The 18,897-nt window shown below is 37.6% G+C and overlaps 1 protein-coding gene across 1 annotated transcript; it reads left to right on the top strand.

Annotated features, from left to right (window-relative positions):
- Positions 1–987: 987 nt before the first annotated feature.
- On the top strand, positions 988–18,573 carry LOC124711348 (myotrophin). Its single transcript, XM_047241386.1, has 4 exons — positions 988–1,172; positions 1,266–1,376; positions 7,513–7,596; positions 14,636–18,573. Exons 1-4 carry the CDS (start codon positions 1,104–1,106, stop codon positions 14,723–14,725), a joined length of 354 nt encoding a protein of 117 aa, XP_047097342.1. The 5' UTR covers positions 988–1,103; the 3' UTR covers positions 14,726–18,573.
- The last annotated feature ends 324 nt before the right edge of the window (positions 18,574–18,897 follow it).

Genomic DNA, 18,897 nt, shown 5'->3' with positions numbered 1-18,897 from the left:
GATGTATCTGACCCCAGGAATGTGTCAAAGTTTCCCCTTCCTGGGACAATGAATTCACGGTGTTCTTATTTCAATTTCCAGGAGTGTATATTACCACACACTCATAATGTCATCTAAATCATCTCATCAACTATCATTCTCATTGCAAAATTGACTTGTTCAGAAGATAATTGTACCTTTACATAATGCCAATAAATATCACACTCCAGTGTACGCTATCTTTCAGTAACACCACACTTAGCTTAAGAAGTTCCTAGTTTTTGTGTGTATAAAACATGAACTGCAACGTCCTTGTCTAGAAAAACGTAGGTTCGTAGGTGGTGATTGGTTGATAACGGTGTTAAGCGACTTACCCATTGTCAACATTGTCACGACTATGATGTCAGACTGGATCAACGAGCGGAACGTGAGCATTGTAGAATTTTGTAAAAGAAGTTTAGATAATTTTATGATAAATTGTATAAAACATTCCACTAAAATCATAATTCACCTTACCTGCAAACCAAGGCATTTGGCAATAACGTTTTTATAAAAAATAAAACTATATTGAGGAAAAATTAAATTATAATATGAAAAGTGACATTCATTCAGTGGTCACTGAGCTTCGAACCACCAATCGTACTGTCTGAGTCTTTTCACCTATCACATAATTTTAAGTGCACTGAATAATGACATGATGGAAAAGACTGGGCTTGCATCTGTGAAAAACAACATTCAGATCCCAATACATGTAGGCCTCTTCCTAAACACGCATAACTGCGTATGTTCCTTCGTTTGTTCCACTTTTAAGTGCCAACAGAAAATTTACATTTGAACACAAGTTCTTCGGTTGTGGTTCTGTAGAATCTGTAATGTCCTGGAAATGGTAAAATTTATAGAATTGATAACCTGCACTGAAAAAGATTGACCCTGGGTCCACAAAAAAAAAAATCAGGCTCGACTATCGAGACGAAAATCTTTCTCTCTAGTCGATACCTCAAATGTCATTAATTATCGTTATATAGGTCGAGTGTCGAACTGTAACATCACCGGCCTGTGTCCTACAGGTTTGTGATAATTTTTCAGGGTAATAGAACAATAGTGTTTGCAGTATTAAAACCGTGATGAGTGAGCTAGTGTGGGGAATCAAAAATGGAGATTTAGATCAAGTAAAAGATATTATTGAGAAAAAGGTTTGTTTTAAAACAATAAGATGTTATTTTGAAAATTGTTTATCTGGGATATGCTGTCCAACAGAGTGTCTTATTTACATAATTTGTTTTAAGCAAATAGATGTTAATAAGGAAATTGACGGACGGCCGCCTATTCACTATGCAGCCGATTATGGACAGGGAGAAGTCATTAGTTACCTAGTTACGAAAGGAGCCGATGTTAATGTAAGTACAGTTTTCCATAAATGTATTTTACACCACATTTATTCGAAATGCCGTGTTGCATGCGAATTATCCCCAATTTTGATTCGTATTTTACGCGTAAAGTGTCAGTGCGTGATCACTATTGCACTTAACAGACACCGTCAGTGCACTTATTAATTACAAAAATATTCCTCACGTTACATTCATATTGGGCATTTCTAAAGAATGGATTAGATTAGATTCAGCTTTGTTTCCATAGACCCAAAAACGAGATGATTGTTGTGGGTGAGGAACATGTCGGAAAGTATTATATATATATAAAACATTGTGCATTTGAATGTAGTACTCACTCACCTGGTCATTTGTCAGATATGTGAATACATTACAGTAAACTGCTACTGGTAATATTTACAGAATTAATACACTTGTCAGAGTGAAAGATAGGTACACACATTTAATAAATTTGTCATACAAGAAATACCCAGTCTCCAATGTTGTCATCAAGTGCTGTCAAAACTGAAATCTAAGAGACATTTTTACATAAGCTGGTCTAACAGCCCCTGATATTTATCTATAGAATAGGAGTGGCCAACCTAAAAGTCTTTCAAATTCTGTTTAAACTGTGCCTTACCAGAAAGCAAGTTTTTAATGAATAAACAAGAAGCTGTGCAACTTTTTCTTAAATGATTGAATTGACGACCTTGGGACGAGTCAGACAATGCGTTACACACTTTAATTGATTGCTGTTGTTATTTTTTATTAATCAGTTTTGTGATAAGAATACATAAGTGTTATAATGATCTCTCTGATTTGTTACAGTTAAATTAGGTAGTTCAACATGTTTGTAATTAACACTATCAAGAATATCTAAATTAATTACTTACCAGAGTAGATGCATCAGATATTTATCTTGTGCCTAATGGACAAAGCTTTTAATGTGTTCTACTGTCTGCCCTTGCCATTACTCTTGTTGCCCTCTTCTGAATTGCAAGAATTTCATTAATTATTTTGTCTCCGGAATATTAAAACAGATTGAGAGATGGCAAAATATGGTGTCACTAATTTAAAAGTAATGTAGTACATCAGCATCTTTGATTTGTGTAAGGTAATTTGGTTTTTGGCACTCTATACCCTATTTTATACATTTTTATGTATAAAAATAAAATAAAAAGCTCTAATCTGTGGTAGACACTGGACAAGTCTCGGATGAATCTTTTGGTGCATATTATCCACACAGATCACAGAGAAAGGGCATTACTTTTACCCTCTCTGGAAGTAATAGCAGTATCAGTCTTGGCTACAAAACAGTAGTATATCATTTAAGATAAAATTGCAGTGTCTGCAAATTACAGAACAATAAACCCTCATAACAATCTCCATTTTCTTCAAGCGTTTTAAGGATGTAGGTAGCCTAGTGTTCTGTCAGAGCAGACTTCAAATCTTTATCAAGTGATGTGGCAAAGTGCTAAGACCTGGACTCGCATTTGCCATGATGGTGGTAGTTAAATTTCCAATCAAGCCATCCAGATTTAAGTTCTGTGTGGTTTCTATAATTACTTAGAGATTATACTGGAGTGGTTCCTTGGGAACAACCAATTTCCTTCCCAGAAGCAAGCTTGTCACCTGTCTCTAATGATCTTGTCAGTGACAGGACATTATTTATTTATCAGAAGCAAACAATATATTGCATGTGGATATGCAACTTAAATAACAGCAATTTTAAACAAATAATTGCAAACAGGACTTACCAGTCTCAACTGTAATGATTGTAGCTTTCTCTAAATTCTCTGTGGCACAAGAGACTGGGCATTAAATATATCAACACTGAGACCCCCATTTGTCGAATTGATTGAAAGACTTCCAAATAAACAATTCCTCTGAGAGACCAAGATAGACTACCACCAATGGACACTACTCGTTATTTTAAATCCCCATTTTCCTGATAATTATTCAGATTCCATCCGTCTGCTTTGACCAATGACGTCACCAACATGGCGGAAACGACCATTCACAACTACTCCCATATCGCGACTATGACGTCATTACGTAAACATGACAACAAAACACAAAAATAGATTGAGAAACCATCAAACACATATTCCTCCAAAAATATAATGAAACTGACGGGACAAGTGGGAGAAAATGTGCATAAACAATGAACTTGATGAATGGAGTCAGATTTGCCATTGTCAACAGTCATTAGCTTATCTTAGTACCCACTGTGCATGTTTGTTCACCAGAATAAGATGCAGCAACAGAACTCTTATATTTACTATCTTCAGTTTTGTTCAAGTTTGTACAGATTGTATTTAAAGCAACCCTCACAGGATCTGTAAGATCACCTTCTGTTGTTTCAAGTTGAGGAGCCATTGCCTCTCCTGAAACATAAAATAAATTCTGCTACATTTCAGTAACATGTTACGAAAGATTGGGCCATTACACAAGAATGCTGTCTCTGTCACAAGTAGAACTTGCAAGTCACCCTATTACATTTGTCATTTTCAGTCGAAGCCCATATTTTGTGGGTCTTATAATATAACGTGCACCCCATGAATAAATGTTGCTTCAAAGCACTAGCATGTTGAGGATATCTTGAAGATGTCCCATTATTGGTACAATTTTGTTGTATTGAAATGATGGGACACATCATGATGCTGGTTATAGAATTTTTGTATTTAGTTATTCCTGATGTAATACAGCTACAGTCCTGCTACTTGGTATCATAGCTTTTAGTGGAGAATTCAAGAAACCACTGTGGTGCTGGGCAGTAACTTGTGTTGGAATCCTGAACATACTGTTTATTATAATTGAGTACAGCATTGGACATATAAGTAATGCTTCAAACACATTTTTTAAAAGAAGTGGGGAACAGGAATTTTATTGAACACTAAATAAACAAACCGTATTTAAGTGTATTAATAAAACTCCAAAATTTAATAAATCTTGGCGCCTTAACTGAAATGATGCCAAAATGAAATTAACCATTTTTTATAATCAAATGTAATCTTTTCAGTACTTTAAGATATTATAAAATGAGTTCTCAATTTTAGGCCAGGTGAAACATTCCTTCCCCCAGAATCTAACCACTCTTTGCGGCATGTGAGACAAATTAAATGATGTATTGCTCTACCTATTTAATCTGAAACCCATGCTCCCCACTGCTACATTTGCAAAAATAAGATTAGCCAGCCTTGCTTTAAGCCTGCAACCCTGAGTTAAACCTTTCACAACTCCAAAGTCGGTAATTAAAAGCTCCGTAGCCGCCTAACTACTTTCAAGATAGACTGAGATATGACCATTGGAATGGAGTACTTTCAATACTAACAGTTCAGTGCACAGGCTCCAGCTAATTGATAGCAAACCCTGATGGTAATCACAACGAAGAAATGAGAACACGGTTAAAAAAACAGTAGGGAATAAAAGAAATTTGTTGGTGTCAGTTAACCTTAGCCAAGTCCTTCACTATTAATCAACATTATCTCCAGCTATTTGGAAGTTTCATGCTCTACTATTGAGTCCTCTTTTAACTGAGCCAGTCGACACCCACTAATTCACAAGACTCCATGAGAAAAAGTAAGAAGTACCAAAGGAGAATGTGAAACCTCTCAATCCTGCACCCCATACATCCACCCACCAACTACTACCACATTCCAGGTACAGCCATTTCCTACCCAGTAAAAGGTAGGGTCACATTTGTAAGCAGCCATGTTATGAATCAGCTACACTGCAATTACTGTACAGAATTCTTTGTGGTCGTGACAAGTAGCCAGCTGCCGACTCGCACGAATGGCAAATTGCAAACTTGACTACCCAGTTGATGAACATACAGCGCACAACAACACAAATGTCTCCCAACAACCACGTCACTACACAGGCCATCTGGATACTCCCTTCCAGTACAAGTTTCTCTGAACTACGCAGATGGTAATTCTCTCCAACACATCCTGCATTGCTGCAATCCCCCTGGCTTAAACCTCTGTAGACCTGTTCCCATTGCCTGATTTTGCCTTTTCCGTACTCTGTCCTATCCACACCATTCCTCCTGTGTCCAGATCATGCACTGGCTCTCCCCCCCCCCCCTCTCTCTCTCTCTCTCTCTCTCTCTCTCTCTCTCTCTCTCTCTCTCTCTCTCTCTCTCTCTCTCTCTCTCTCTCCCCCCCCCCTCCCTCCCTCCCTCCCCCCCCCCCCGTCCCTCTCCCCCCACCGTCCCTCTCCCCCCACCCCATCCCTCTCCCCACCCACCCTGATACTCTACCTGTGCTGCTAGAACATGAGCCTTTACAAGTACGACACAACATGTAGTTCATGCACGATGGAGCTCCTGCACATTTCAGTCGAAGTGTTGTACGCTTCTCAACAACAGATTCGGTGACCGATGTATTGGTAGAGACGGACCAATTCCATGGCCACCGCGCTCTCCTGACCTCAACCCTCTTGACTTTCATTTATGGGGGCATTTGAAAGCTCTTGTCTACGCAACCCCGGTACCAAATGTAGAGACTCTTCGTGCTCGTATTGTGGACGGCTGTGATACAATACGCCATTCTCCAGGGCTGCATCAGCGATTCCATGTGACGGAGGGTGGATGCATGTATCCTCGCTAACAGAGGACATTTTGAACATTTCCTGTAACAAAGTGTTTGAAGTCACACTGGTACGTTCTGTTGCTGTGTGTTTCCATTCCATGATTAATGTGATTTGAAGTAAGTAATAAAATGAGCTCTAACATGGAAAGTAAGCATTTCCGGACACATGTCCACATAACATATTTTCTTTCTTTGTGTGTACCGAGCGAGGTGGCGCAGTGGTTAGCACATTGAACCTGCATTCGGGAGGACGACTGTTCAATCCCGTCTCCAGCCATCCTGATTTAGGTTTTCCGTGATTTCCCTAAATCGTTTCAGGCAAATGCCGGGATGGTTCCTTTGAAAGGACACGGCCGATTTCCTTCCCTAACCCGAGCTTGCGCTCCGTCTCTAATGACCTCATTGTCGACAGGATGTTAAACAACACTATCCTAACCTAACCTTTCTTTGTGTGTGAGGAATGTTTCCTGAAAGTTTGGGCGTACCTTTTTGTAACACCCTGTATACATAACTGGGTCTAGATTGGGTCTTAGCATCTATTCCACAATGTCAGGTCTTGTAAGCAATGACATCTCGGTCGGCAAATGAGTCTAATGCAGGTAGAGAAGCATTTTCACATCGGACGATAGCGGGAGTAAACCATCCACTTCCGGTACTCCCTGTGGCAACGTCAAGGCTGAAATTAACTCGACATCCACAGAAAAAAAACGGTCCACTCAATATGACGCTTTGAACAGTTCCATTTGTGCCAAGTTTATTCTCCAGGCTTATTATGTGTTTGTAGACTGGCATGCTGTAGCTGAGTGGTTGCCTTTCCTTAATTTTATATATTGCTCCATCCAGGTATTTCTGTTACTGTTCTACACAAAAATATGGAATTCATCAGAAAATGTATATATGTTGATATAACAGGTGCACAGTTCACCAAAAGTCAGTGTGATTTCTGCTATTTCTCATCAGCAGGTTTGTGGGCCAATTTTCTCAATTTAGAACACTGTTATGAGATACCTGCTTCAACTTGCTGCAGCACTGTCCAAATTTAATTCGGTACGCATTTACACTGACAGATTAAAGGCCAATGACAGGGTCGGTTATGCCTTTTGATCATGCACAAGGACACGAGAAGCAATCTCTGCTGAGTGCCAGCGGTGTCTACACTGCAGAGTTGGTTGCTATACCTCAAGCTTTGCAGTACATCAAATCCAAGCCCACGACAAATTTTGATTTTAAGCTCTTCCGTGGGTACATAAAAAGCATAACCCTTTGCTATCTCAAAAGTCTTTTGGTGACCATCACCCAGGACGTACTGGTTGACCTCTCTCTCTCTCTCTCTCTCTCTCTCTCTCTCTCTCTCTCTCTCTCTCTCTCTCGTCTGTGTGTCCAATCACCTATGTATTTTGTTTGTGTACCCATGTCACAGTGTAGTACAAGTCACTCAAGATAGAGTTAGGCTCCTATTTTGTTCTCTGTGAGGTACATTGTCAGCGTGATAATTTTACACATGGCCCACAGTATTTCTGTAAATGTCATAGTGGTTGCAAAGGTTTTTAAATTAAGTTTCATTTTTCTAGGCAAAAGACAAACATGGAATTAGTGCTCTTCTTGCAGCAATTTGGGAGGGACATACAGACTGTGTCAGATTACTTTTGGAAAAGGTAAGTGTCAATTTGTCGTATTTCGTATTCATATGAATAGGACATTGAGAGTGTGATGTTTCATTAGTTTCACAACTATCTTGCACTAAACTGATGTGTCTGTGAAAATAAAACTTGAATTGATTTTACTGTAACATTTGTTTGAAAGTCCATACTCACTCGCAGTTCAATTAATTTAGAGTTTTTCTGCAGTTTGTGAAAGATGTGGGAAAGGGAGAACAACATATCTGAATGTTCTCAGGAGTTAATGATGGGATGATCAGCTAAATTACAATATTTCCCATTTAGTGATTCATACATGTCATTAGAATCACTTTATAGATGTTCTTGTTGTTCATATACACTGAAGCACCAAGGAAACTGGTATACGCATGTGTATTCAAATACAGAGATATGCAAGCAGGCAGAATACGGAGCTGCGGTCAGCAAAAAATATATAAGACAATAAGTGTCTGGCACAGTTTTTAGATCGGTTACTGCTGCTACAATGGCATGTTATCAAAGAGTTAAGTGAGTTTGAATGTGGTGTTATAGTCGGCAAACAAGCTATGGGGCACAGCAATCTCAGAGGAAGTGACAAAATAAGGATTTTCGCATACGACCATTTCGAGAGTGTACCGTGAATTATCAGGAATCTGGTAAAACATCAAATCTCAGATATCGCTGCGGCCACAAAAATATCCTGCAAGAACAGGACCAACGACGGCTGAAGAGAATCGTTCAACATCAACGAAACATCATCAATATGAGTTTCGGAGCCACTTACGTACCCATCGTGACTGCACAGCACCAAGCTTTACACCTCGCCTGGGCCTGTAAACACTGACATTGGACTATGATGACGAAAAATTTTGCCTAGCCGGATAAGTCTCGTTTCAAATTGTATTGAACAGATGGATGTGTACAGATATGGAGATAACCTCATGAACATGAGACAGCAGGAGACTGTTCAAGCTGGTGGAGGGACCCCTGATACAGCTAGATATGACGCTGACATGTGACACGTACGTAAGCATCCTGTCTAATCATCTGCATCCATTCGTGTCCATTGTGCATTCTGATGGACTTGGGTAATTCCGGCAGGGCAGTGCAAAACCCCACACATCCAAATTGCTACACAGTGGCTCAAGGAACACTCTTCTGAGTTTAAGCATTTCCGCTGGCCACCAAACTTCCCAGACATGAACATTATTGAGCATATCTGGGATGCCTTGCAACGTGCTGTTCAGAAGAGGTCTCCACCCGCATTTACTCTTGCAGATTTATGGGCAGCCCTGCAGGATCCATGGTGTTGGTTCCCTCCAGCACTACTACAGACAGTAGTAGAGTCCATGTCACATTGTGTTGCGGCACTTCTGCGTACTCACCCGGCTCGTACCTGATATTAGGTAGGTGTATCAGCATGGAATGTCAGATCCCTTAATCGGGCAGGTAGGTTAGAAAATTTAAAAAGGGAAATGGATAGGTTAAAGTTAGATATAGTGGGAATTAGTGAAGTTCGGTGGCAGGAGGAACAAGACTTCTGGTCAGGTGACTACAGGGTTATAAACACAGTCAAATAGGGGTAATGCAGGAGTAGGTTTAATAATGAATAGGAAAATAGGAATGCGGGTAAGCTACTACAAACAGCATAATCTCTGTCTTCCCATTATATAATATATCTGATACCTTTTAGTGTCTCCAGGGTTCTTCCATGTATACAACCTTCTATCATGATTTTTAAACCAAGTGTTAGCTATGATTAAGTTGTGCTCTGTGCAAAATTCTACCAGGCGGCTTCCTCTTTCATTTCTTAGCCCCAATCCATATTCACCTACTGCGTTTCCTTCTCTCCCTTTTCCTACACTCGAATTCCAGTCACCCATGACTATTAAATTTTCGTCTCCCTTCACTATCTGAATAATTTCTTTTATTTCATCATACATTTCTTCAATTTCTTCATCATCTGCAGAGCTAGTTGGCATATAAACTTGTACTACTGTACTGTACTGCATTATTGGGGCCAAGATAGATACGAAGCCCACACCTACTACAGTAGTACAAGTTTATATGCCAACTAGCTCTGCAGATGATGAAGAAATTGAAGAAATGTATGATGAAATAAAAGTAATTATTCAGATAGTGAAGGGAGACGAAAATTTAATAGTCATGGGTGACTGGAATTCGAGTGTAGGAAAAGGGAGAGAAGGAAACGCAGTAGGTGAATATGGATTGGGGCTAAGAAATGAAAGAGGAAGCCGCCTGGTAGAATTTTGCACAGAGCACAACTTAATCATAGCTAACACTTGGTTTAAGAATCATGATAGAAGGTTGTATACATGGAAGAACCCTGGAGACACTAAAAGGTATCAGATAGATTATATAATGGGAAGACAGAGATTTAGGAACCAGGTTTTAAATTGTAAGACATTTCCAGGGGCAGATGTGGACTCTGACCACAATCTATTGGTTATGACCTGTAGATTAAAACTGAAGAAACTGCAAAAATGTGTGAATTTAAGGAGATGGGACCTGGATAAACTGAAAGAACCGGAGGTTGTACAGAGTTTCAGGGAGAGCATAAGGGAACAATTGACATGAATGGGGGAAAGAAATACAGTAGAAGAAGAATGGGTAGCTTTGAGGGATGAAGTAGTGAAAGCAGCAGAGGATCAAGTAGGTAAAAAGACGAGGGCTAGTAGAAATCCTTGGGTAACAGAAGAAATATTGAATTTAATTGATGAAAGGAGAAAATATAAAAATGCAGTAAATGAAGCAGGCAAAAAGGAATACAAACGTCTCAAAAATGAGATCGACAGGAAGTGCAAAATGGCTAAGCAGGGATGGCTAGAGGACAAATGTAAGGATGTAGAGGCGTATCTCACTAGGGGTAAGATAGATACTGCCTACAGGAAAATTAAAGAGACCTTTGGAGATAAGAGAACCACTTGTATGAACATCAAGAGCTCAGATGGAAACCCAGTTCTAAGCAAAGAAGTGAAAGCAGAAAGGTGGAAGGAGTATATAGAGGGTCTATACAAGGGCGATGCACTTGAGGACAATATTATGGAAATGGAAGAGGATGTAGATGAAGATGAAATGGGAGATACGATACTGCGTGAAGAGTTTGACAGAGCACTGAAAGACCTGAGGCGAAACAAGGCCCCCGGAGTAGACAACATTCCATTGGAACTACTGACGTTCTTGGGAGAGCCAGTCATGACAAAACTCTACCACCTGGTGAGCAAGATGTATGGGACAGGCGAATTACCCTCAGACTTCAAGAAGAATATAATAATTCCAATCCCAAAGAAAGCAGGTGTTGACAGATGTGAAAATTACTGAACAGTCAGTTTAGTAAGCCACAGCTGCAAAATACTGACACGAATTCTTTACAGACGAATGGAAAAACTAGTAGAAGCCGCCCTTGGGGAAGATCAGTTTGGATTCCGTAGAAATACTGGAACATGTGAGGCAATGCTGACCTTACGACTTTTCTTAGAAAAAAGATTAAGGAAAGGCAAGCCTACGTTTCTAGCATTTGTAGACTTAGAGAAAGCTTTTGACAATGTTGACTGGAATACTCTCTTTCAAATTCTAAAGGTGGCAGGGGTAAAATACAGGGATCGAAAGGCTATTTACAATTTGTACAGAAACCAGATGGCAGATATAAGAGTCGAGGGGCATGAAAGGGAAGCAGTGGTCGGGAAGGGAGTAAGACAGGGTTGTAGCCTCTCCCTGATGTTATTCAATCTGTATATTGAGAAAGCAGTAAAGGAAACAAAAGAAAAATTCGGAGTAGGTATTAAATCCATGGAGAAGAAATAAAAACTTTGAGGTTCGCCGATGACATTGTAATTCTGTCCGAGACAGCAAAGGACTTGGAAGAGCAGTTGAACGAAATGGATGGTGTCTTGAAAGGAGGATATAAGATGAACATCAACAAAAACAAAATGAGGATAATGGAATGTTGTCGAATTAAGTCGGGTGATGTTGAGGGTATTAGATTAGGAAATGACACTTAAAGTAGTAAAGGAGTTTTGCTATTTGGGGAGCAAAATAACTGATGATGGTCGAAGTAGAGAGGATATAAAATGTAGACTGGCAATGGCAAGGAAAGCTTTTCTGAAGAAGAGAAATTTGTTAACATCGAGTATAGATTTAAGTGTCAGGAAGTCATTTCTGAAAGTATTTGTATGGAGTGTAGCCATGTATGGAAGTGAAACATGGACGGTAAATAGTTTGGACAAGAAGAGAATAGAAGCTTTCGAAATGTGGTGCTACAGAAGAATGCTGAAGATTAGATGGGTAGATCACATAACTAGTGAGGAAGTATTGAATAGGATTGGGGAGAAGAGAAGTATGTGGCACAACTTGACCAGAAGAAGGGATCGGTTGGTAGGACATGTTCTGAGGCATCAAGGGATCACCAGTTTCGTGTTGGAGGGCAGCGTGGAGGGTAAAAATCGTAGGGGGAGACCAAGAGATGAATACACTAAGCAGATTCAGAAGGATGTAGGTTGCAGTAGGTACTGGGAGATGAAGAAGCTTGCACAGGATAGAGTAGCATGGAGAGCTGCATCAAACCAGTCTCAGGACTGAAGACCACAACAACAACAACATCAGTTTCTTTGGCCCTTCAGTGTATATACACTTTCAAAACGCTTTATTTAACACCTGTAGTGTTACATAGGTTTTAAAATTATATTAACCTCATTCACAGAGTACTTTGCTGTAAGTCACCATCTGTTTATGAATGTACTATTCCCCCTACAGTTCTGTAGTAGCTTTAATTTAATAACAATGTGATTCTTATTGTCCTTGCTATTTTCCTTTTTATTTTCAAACCCCTGTCAAACAAGTTGTAAAATTTTCAAATATTGCATGTATGGGCTGTACTAATATTGGGCATATTTCAAATGGCAATAATTTTGATAACACCTGTGTTTCATTTATCAAATTCTGTTACCACAAACAAATTGTTAAAATACTCATTTGTTTTTGTCTTCGTCCCAATAAAATCTGTCAGCTTCTAGGTTGGATGGAAAAATTCTGTCTAACCGTTACAATTGTTGGAACAGAACTTTTCGCTTTGATTTTCAACAGTTTTTGTAGGATATATATGACTATGAAATTTAATTTTAGAATTGAAATTATTTTCCTTTAAATTCATTGCTGGATTAATTTTTAATAAATGACCCAAAACTTTATTAAATGATCGCCTTGTAGTGCCTCTCTACAGGCAGTCATGTGTGCGCGTACACGACTATTCTGCTTAAAAACAAAATATCAGCATTTAAACCTTCTTTCGATTAAGCTTTTCTTTAGGATTTATTGTGACACTGAGGTGGAGTTATCATGTTTTCTGGTGGAACTGACACCTGAAATAGTTATGTACCTCTGTGGATCATCATCAGTATCAGTCCGTAGTTATCCTGGATGCTCCTGGACACCATGGCCATGACCTGGTCACAGAAGGTGCTCTTAACCTTAATCAGTGTACTTAATTAGCTTCAGCTGTTTGTTTCCTTGATACTGAATTGAATGCATTGTTCATTCCACTCTTGTTAGAGTAATCAAATATTTTGGCTTGGTAACAAAGGAAACATGTTAATGCTGTACCCGTTCGTAGTATTTGTTGAACTTAACTGTACAAAAGAACTTGTGTTATTATACAGTAGTGCTGGCCTAAAAGTAAAAATAAAAAAGTGTACTGCTGGCAGGAAATTCTGGAATGATATATTGCTTGAAACATGTAATTGTCATTTTGACGTGTGTGTGTGTGTGTGTGTGTGTTTGTGTGTGTGTGTTTGTGTGTGTGTGTTTGTGTGTGTGTGTGTGTGTGTGTGTGTGTGTGTGTGTGCGCGCGCGCGTGCGCACGGACCTGTACCTGACAGGTCCGTCATAGCTTGTTCTGTTGTTCCATGCAGTTCATTCTTGCAAGCGAATTGCTACGCAGATTACATCTGTCTTTAAATTAGTGTGTGTACTTCTTATTGTATTTACAGCTGCACCAAAAAGTGAAACATTATTTCAGTCAAACTGAATTTTTTTCACAACTACAATACAGCCTACAAAAGCAATTTATATGTTGTGGGAAGCTAGGAGTGGAATCTTATAAGCTGATGCAAAAATCTTTAATTAACCACCCATGTATAATGCAAGAAATTAGGAAGCCCAACATCTTGTTAAGAGACAATTTCAAATATATGTGAAGGGCTGGGTGGTACCTGAAAATAGGCATGGGTCTGCTAATTCAAGTGCTCCAACCAGCCTGAGGGACCATCTGTAACATGTAACAACAATGCCATAAGTCCACAAGAGATACTGTTATTTATACTAAAAGCAGCCAGATGAACTTTGTGGTGAGTAGTGATATCATTCATGATATAAATCCCATGTTTCAAGAAAGATAGCATTTAAGAATTTCCTGTCAGCAATGTCCTATTACTTTTTTAGGCCAGTGAAGTTCTTCAGTGCAGTTACATTGGCTCTGAAGTTTTCTTTTAATCAACACACACAACCAATGGATACAAATTAACATACCGTCTATATTAACAAGTCAAAACTGCAAAGGTTGATATATGTCAATTTGCAATTGGTTTTGATGACTTTGCTCGGCTGCATCATCTACTAACAATTCAAGAGGACTGTTCTGATTTCCTGCTAAATTGTTCATTTAGTTTAGGAGTAGCAGAGAGCCTGTAACACTTTGTTTTGGGAATGTCAGACAATGCTGTTTACATCACCATTCTATCCTACATTTTCTCCAGTTTGCTATGAACAATATTTATTTATTTTGAATCATTATATGCATTATATACAATTACATGATTTTGCATCTCTTGTCAGGCCCTTCTGTTGGGTTGCATAATTCTTTTGCCTGCTTAATGAAGGAAGTTGCTGTCTTATCTATATAGTAATTGCCCAAATGTCATGCTTTTGAGTTTACAGGTTTGACAGAACTGGAGGAACGTGTTGCCATATTTTGTTAGATTAATCATTATTATGTCCCCAAAATATCATAAATGTGTTTATGAATTGATGTTTTCTAATGCAGGGAGCGTCAAAAGAGGGGACAGCGCCAGATGGAACAACTTACCTAGCGTCGGCAGAAAAAGATGAAATAAAGCAGCTGCTCCAAAAATGAGCCTGTGGGCATTTACAAAATTGATTTTCTCTGTCTGAATAAGCTTTTATCTGAGATATGAACAGTATTTTCCTGATTCTGTAAGAGATGTCATGTTGGCACAGGAGACTTGCATCTTAAATATTTAAGTAACTTTTATACAGTTAGCATTTTAATATTTGAAATTTTCATTGATATAGAGGATGTGTGGAAGTATTTTTATACAAAGTCTGTTTCTGTATATCCCTACCTCCCCCTGCTCCATTCATTTAACATTATTTTTGTCAATGTATACAGCCAAAATATTACATCCCAGACTGCTCAAAACAAATTAATTTTGTCTGGTCATAATGAAGAAAACATTACTCAAAGACTTAGTTTACATATCATTGTAGTAAAAGCCTGTCTCTTCATTTTGTTGTTGGAAGAATATAATTTAAAATTTTGTTAGAGATGTATGTTGATGAACTGTGTCCTTTGCTGCTATTAGAAGTGCCTTCGTAACATTAAATGGTTATTTAAAGATATATTTTGATAGGAACGGTCTTTCTCAGTAGCATTTTTCTGTTGTAAATTGTACTTCTAACCTAAATTTTTAGAGCCTGTTTAAGTATATGAATCCTAATTTTTGTGATGAGTCATGTGTAAAGTGTCCCTAATCAGGAGTTCCTAATTTTTTCTAAAATAACTAGCCACCTCCCATTCTTGAATGTGTGATCTCACTTTCTCTTGATTTAATGACTCCTCTTTAATTTCCATGTTTGATTAGCATTCAGCTTTAGAATTAAAAACAGAGAGAATTCCAGGCTGTAAAATGTGTTGCTCATGACCATTCCCATTTGTTAGTTGATGTTTTGATGTACTGAACACCACAAAATAAAAGTAGCTGTGGGTTTGCATACTGGCTGTTGACACAGAGTATGGAATCTTAGTGCCATGTGAGTATAGGTATTGGATTTGAATGTATAGTGTGTTGTTATTGAAGTACTGGTCAGTTGATAGAAATGTTGGTAGCCTTTGTTTTTTTTTTTCTTTTTTTGGTGGCATGAATAATACAATTGTGTTGATTGGCAAGAGGACTGTCATAAAAAACCTGTAAAGAGCACTATTTGTTTTGATTGGGGGGAAATTTAATTCTGTAATGTACTTTCTCTTTGTCCTATTGTTTATTCTGACCCATAAAGATGTATTTGCAATATAACAAGAATGAACAATGTTTTACTTCAACCAAATTGTTGCTGATTAACTACTTGCTTTAGCACATCAAAGTGAAGTGTCAAGCTGGCCTACATGATGTCATTTTGTGCTTCAGAGTGAAACCTATTGATTTGTTCTGGCCCTCACCACAACTGAAGAATGGTATGCAAAATATTACCATTTACAGTGCATATTATAATTCTCTTTAAAATAGGAATTCGAAATAATATTGTTCATGAATTTATTCAGAGATGCATTGCTGCTCTTTTGAGCACAAACCTCATTTGGTAGACCTGAATTAAGTTGATTCTGTTTATAAGCTGTGGATAACACGTGTGTGTCTGTTTTACTCCAGTTCGTAATCACTGAAGAGCTAGATTAATTAATACAGTGGGATCTTTGTTCCCCCCCCCCCCCCCCCCCCCCTGCATTTTATGTGTATCACTGCTAGACAGAAAGATAAATTTTGTCTGATTAATCATTCAGGCACTGTCTTTAAAACATATAATGTGAACAGTAAGTTTGCAAAGAATGGCAGTCCTCCAATGTAGGAATGATGTGTACAGTTCTCTGAAGCGTTAGTCATTTAGATTTCTGTGATGCAAGTCTTGAATCAGATGGCACCATGGTATGTCTTATAAATTACTTATTTGGTCTTAGATATTTAACATTTCTCCATTTTTGAGAAGTAGATGGTACAGAAATTCTAAATCACAGATAAATTGTTCATCAGCATCATTGGTAAATATATTCCATTTTCTGTGTGATATGAATTCCTGATTAATTCCCTTGGCCTACTCTAGTTTCAGAAAAAAGTCTGAGTAAAATTCTGATTTAGATATATTTAGATGTAAAATAATCAGTAACATTTGAGAGAAAAAAGAGAAACATATATATACTTGCAGTTTTATATACAATATACATATATATAATTTATGTAATGCTTTATAAATATTATATATTGAAAAGAATAGTCTATGAAGTACTGAAATTATGCCTCACTGTTTTTAGCTGCTTGTCTTTAACCTATTACATGTCCTGTTGACTGCTGTTGAGTATGACATAATGAAAATAAATTGTTTTGTAATTTGTGTAATTTTGGTACTAATATGAACATGTTTAACATAATTTTTGTTGTAGCTTTTGTCAGAAAAGCCCAGTTGTTCCTCATGATAGGAAGTTATCTCTGGGATAATGTGATCTGAGAGGAGATTTTGTGATTGTTCCTATCTATAGTAATTTTATTTATCTTAAGCACTCTTTCATGTTTGTATATTTTAGTAAAGACAGGAAAGAGAGAAAATGGTAAGCTGGTTGTGGCAGTGTTTTATCAGAGAAACAGTGGCTGGCAATTATGTACTAAGAGGATATGTGATTTTTGACACTCTTTCTCAAAGTTGAAGTAGGACAAGAACATCATTTGAAGTACTCCATAATTCAAAATAATTATATTTGTTGATATATGTTTATTTTGATTATGATTGCAAATATAATTTTGGATAATTTTTTAAGGAAGATACTGCTTATTGATATTTGTGGTTTCATTAACATCTGAAATTTTGTGATGTGTTGAAAATTCCACTATCCCAAAACCAAAGACTCTTCTCAGCTTAAAGCCTGGCCTTGCCCTTTCAAATATGTAGAAGGTTTTTCCCAAGCTATAGGAAGAGGTATCAAGTTTCCTGTTTTCTGTTCTTCAGTCATGTTATTTTTACATCAGTAGTACCACTGAATTTATTGCAGAATTAATGGGAAGCTTGTTAATAGATTACTAATGTATTTACCCATATCTCATTTTTATTTATCAAAAATATATTGAAGAAAAATGGGAATGAACACTTCATGGAAGTGTAGACAGTAGTTTGCCTTCAGACAATTGAGGCATCCCTTTCACTTCTTAAGAAGCAATTCTGTACTTCAAACTAAAGTTTAGGACTGTATCATTCTTGTTTGTGTGCAGTAGTTATACAATTAAATTTTACCATTGCCTTCTTCAGATAGTGATTCCTGTTGAATACGAGTATTGTGCTACCAACAGTTAACTGGCTGCTGTAGCGATGTTTCCAAATGTGTGGATAGTGGTAGAAGTGTGTTTACAGTTTAGCAACACCACCATATCATTCAACTCTCTCTTCTGTTAATTGATTAATATCCAAAACAATGTCAAAAGCTGAATTTTTTTTTTCTTCCGTGTTTTTTCTATAACTTACACCTATCTGACTGGGTAGGATACAAAAGGTTACTTATTTACATGACTGGATAAGATATATATATTTTTTTTAATTTTGGGTGTGGCTGTTTCAACAAGCTGCCCTTTGACTATTAGTCAGTCAGTTGTAGTAAGATTTCATTAGATAAAAGTTTTTCTCAGTTAGCATGTTGAAGAGAATGTGTGAAATCTTTTCCAGCTATGTATAATTCTGGTTTTAAGACTTGCTGTTAATTACAGTTTAGTAATGATATATCAGTTGTTAAACATTCGTGGAAATATGTGAAATAAATCGCACAGGTGATTGAAAGTGGTGCCGCCCTGTGAAGAAAACGCATTAAGTGTTGTTTGTTACGAAAGATATCTAATCTATAGCAATTTATTTTTTGTTCATGTGAAATGACTGGACTTATATGTTTGTATAACAATATTAATTAGAAATAAATTTATTATTCTTTTGAAATTTTTTGACGTGTTCATTCTATTTGCTTTCAAAGCATGTATGTTCCCAAAACAGACATTTTCCATAGGTTGTAGATTAATATAAGCTCATCTTTTAGTCATATTGGTGATAATGTCAGAAGATCTATTGGGTGTATAGTAAACCACTAACAGAAGTTCCATGGCGAGTATCTCTGTGCATCACCCTGGTGTACAAGCTTGACAACAACTGAATCTTGAATAGGGTCCTTGAGCATAAAAATCCATCAATGGTACAGTGTTGTGAAACAGTATTACATTACTACCAATAAACACATTTAAAAGTGAAAGAAACTAATTGTATCTT

The sequence above is a fragment of the Schistocerca piceifrons genome, chromosome 8, assembly GCF_021461385.2.
Source record: "Schistocerca piceifrons isolate TAMUIC-IGC-003096 chromosome 8, iqSchPice1.1, whole genome shotgun sequence".
Taxonomy (NCBI): domain Eukaryota; kingdom Metazoa; phylum Arthropoda; class Insecta; order Orthoptera; family Acrididae; genus Schistocerca; species Schistocerca piceifrons.
The sequence above is the reverse complement of the archived record's forward strand: the minus strand, read 5'-3'. Positions and strand labels throughout refer to the sequence as shown.

Bases quoted from the DNA above. Each gene is read 5' to 3' on its own strand.
- LOC124711348 (XM_047241386.1), top strand. From the start codon at position 1,104: ATGAGTGAGCTAGTGTGGGGAATCAAAAATGGAGATTTAGATCAAGTA. The intron at 1,173-1,265 runs GTTTGTTTTAAA...ATTTGTTTTAAG, and splicing joins AAGATATTATTGAGAAAAAG to CAAATAGATGTTAATAAGGA. The intron at 1,377-7,512 runs GTAAGTACAGTT...TCATTTTTCTAG, and splicing joins CGAAAGGAGCCGATGTTAAT to GCAAAAGACAAACATGGAAT.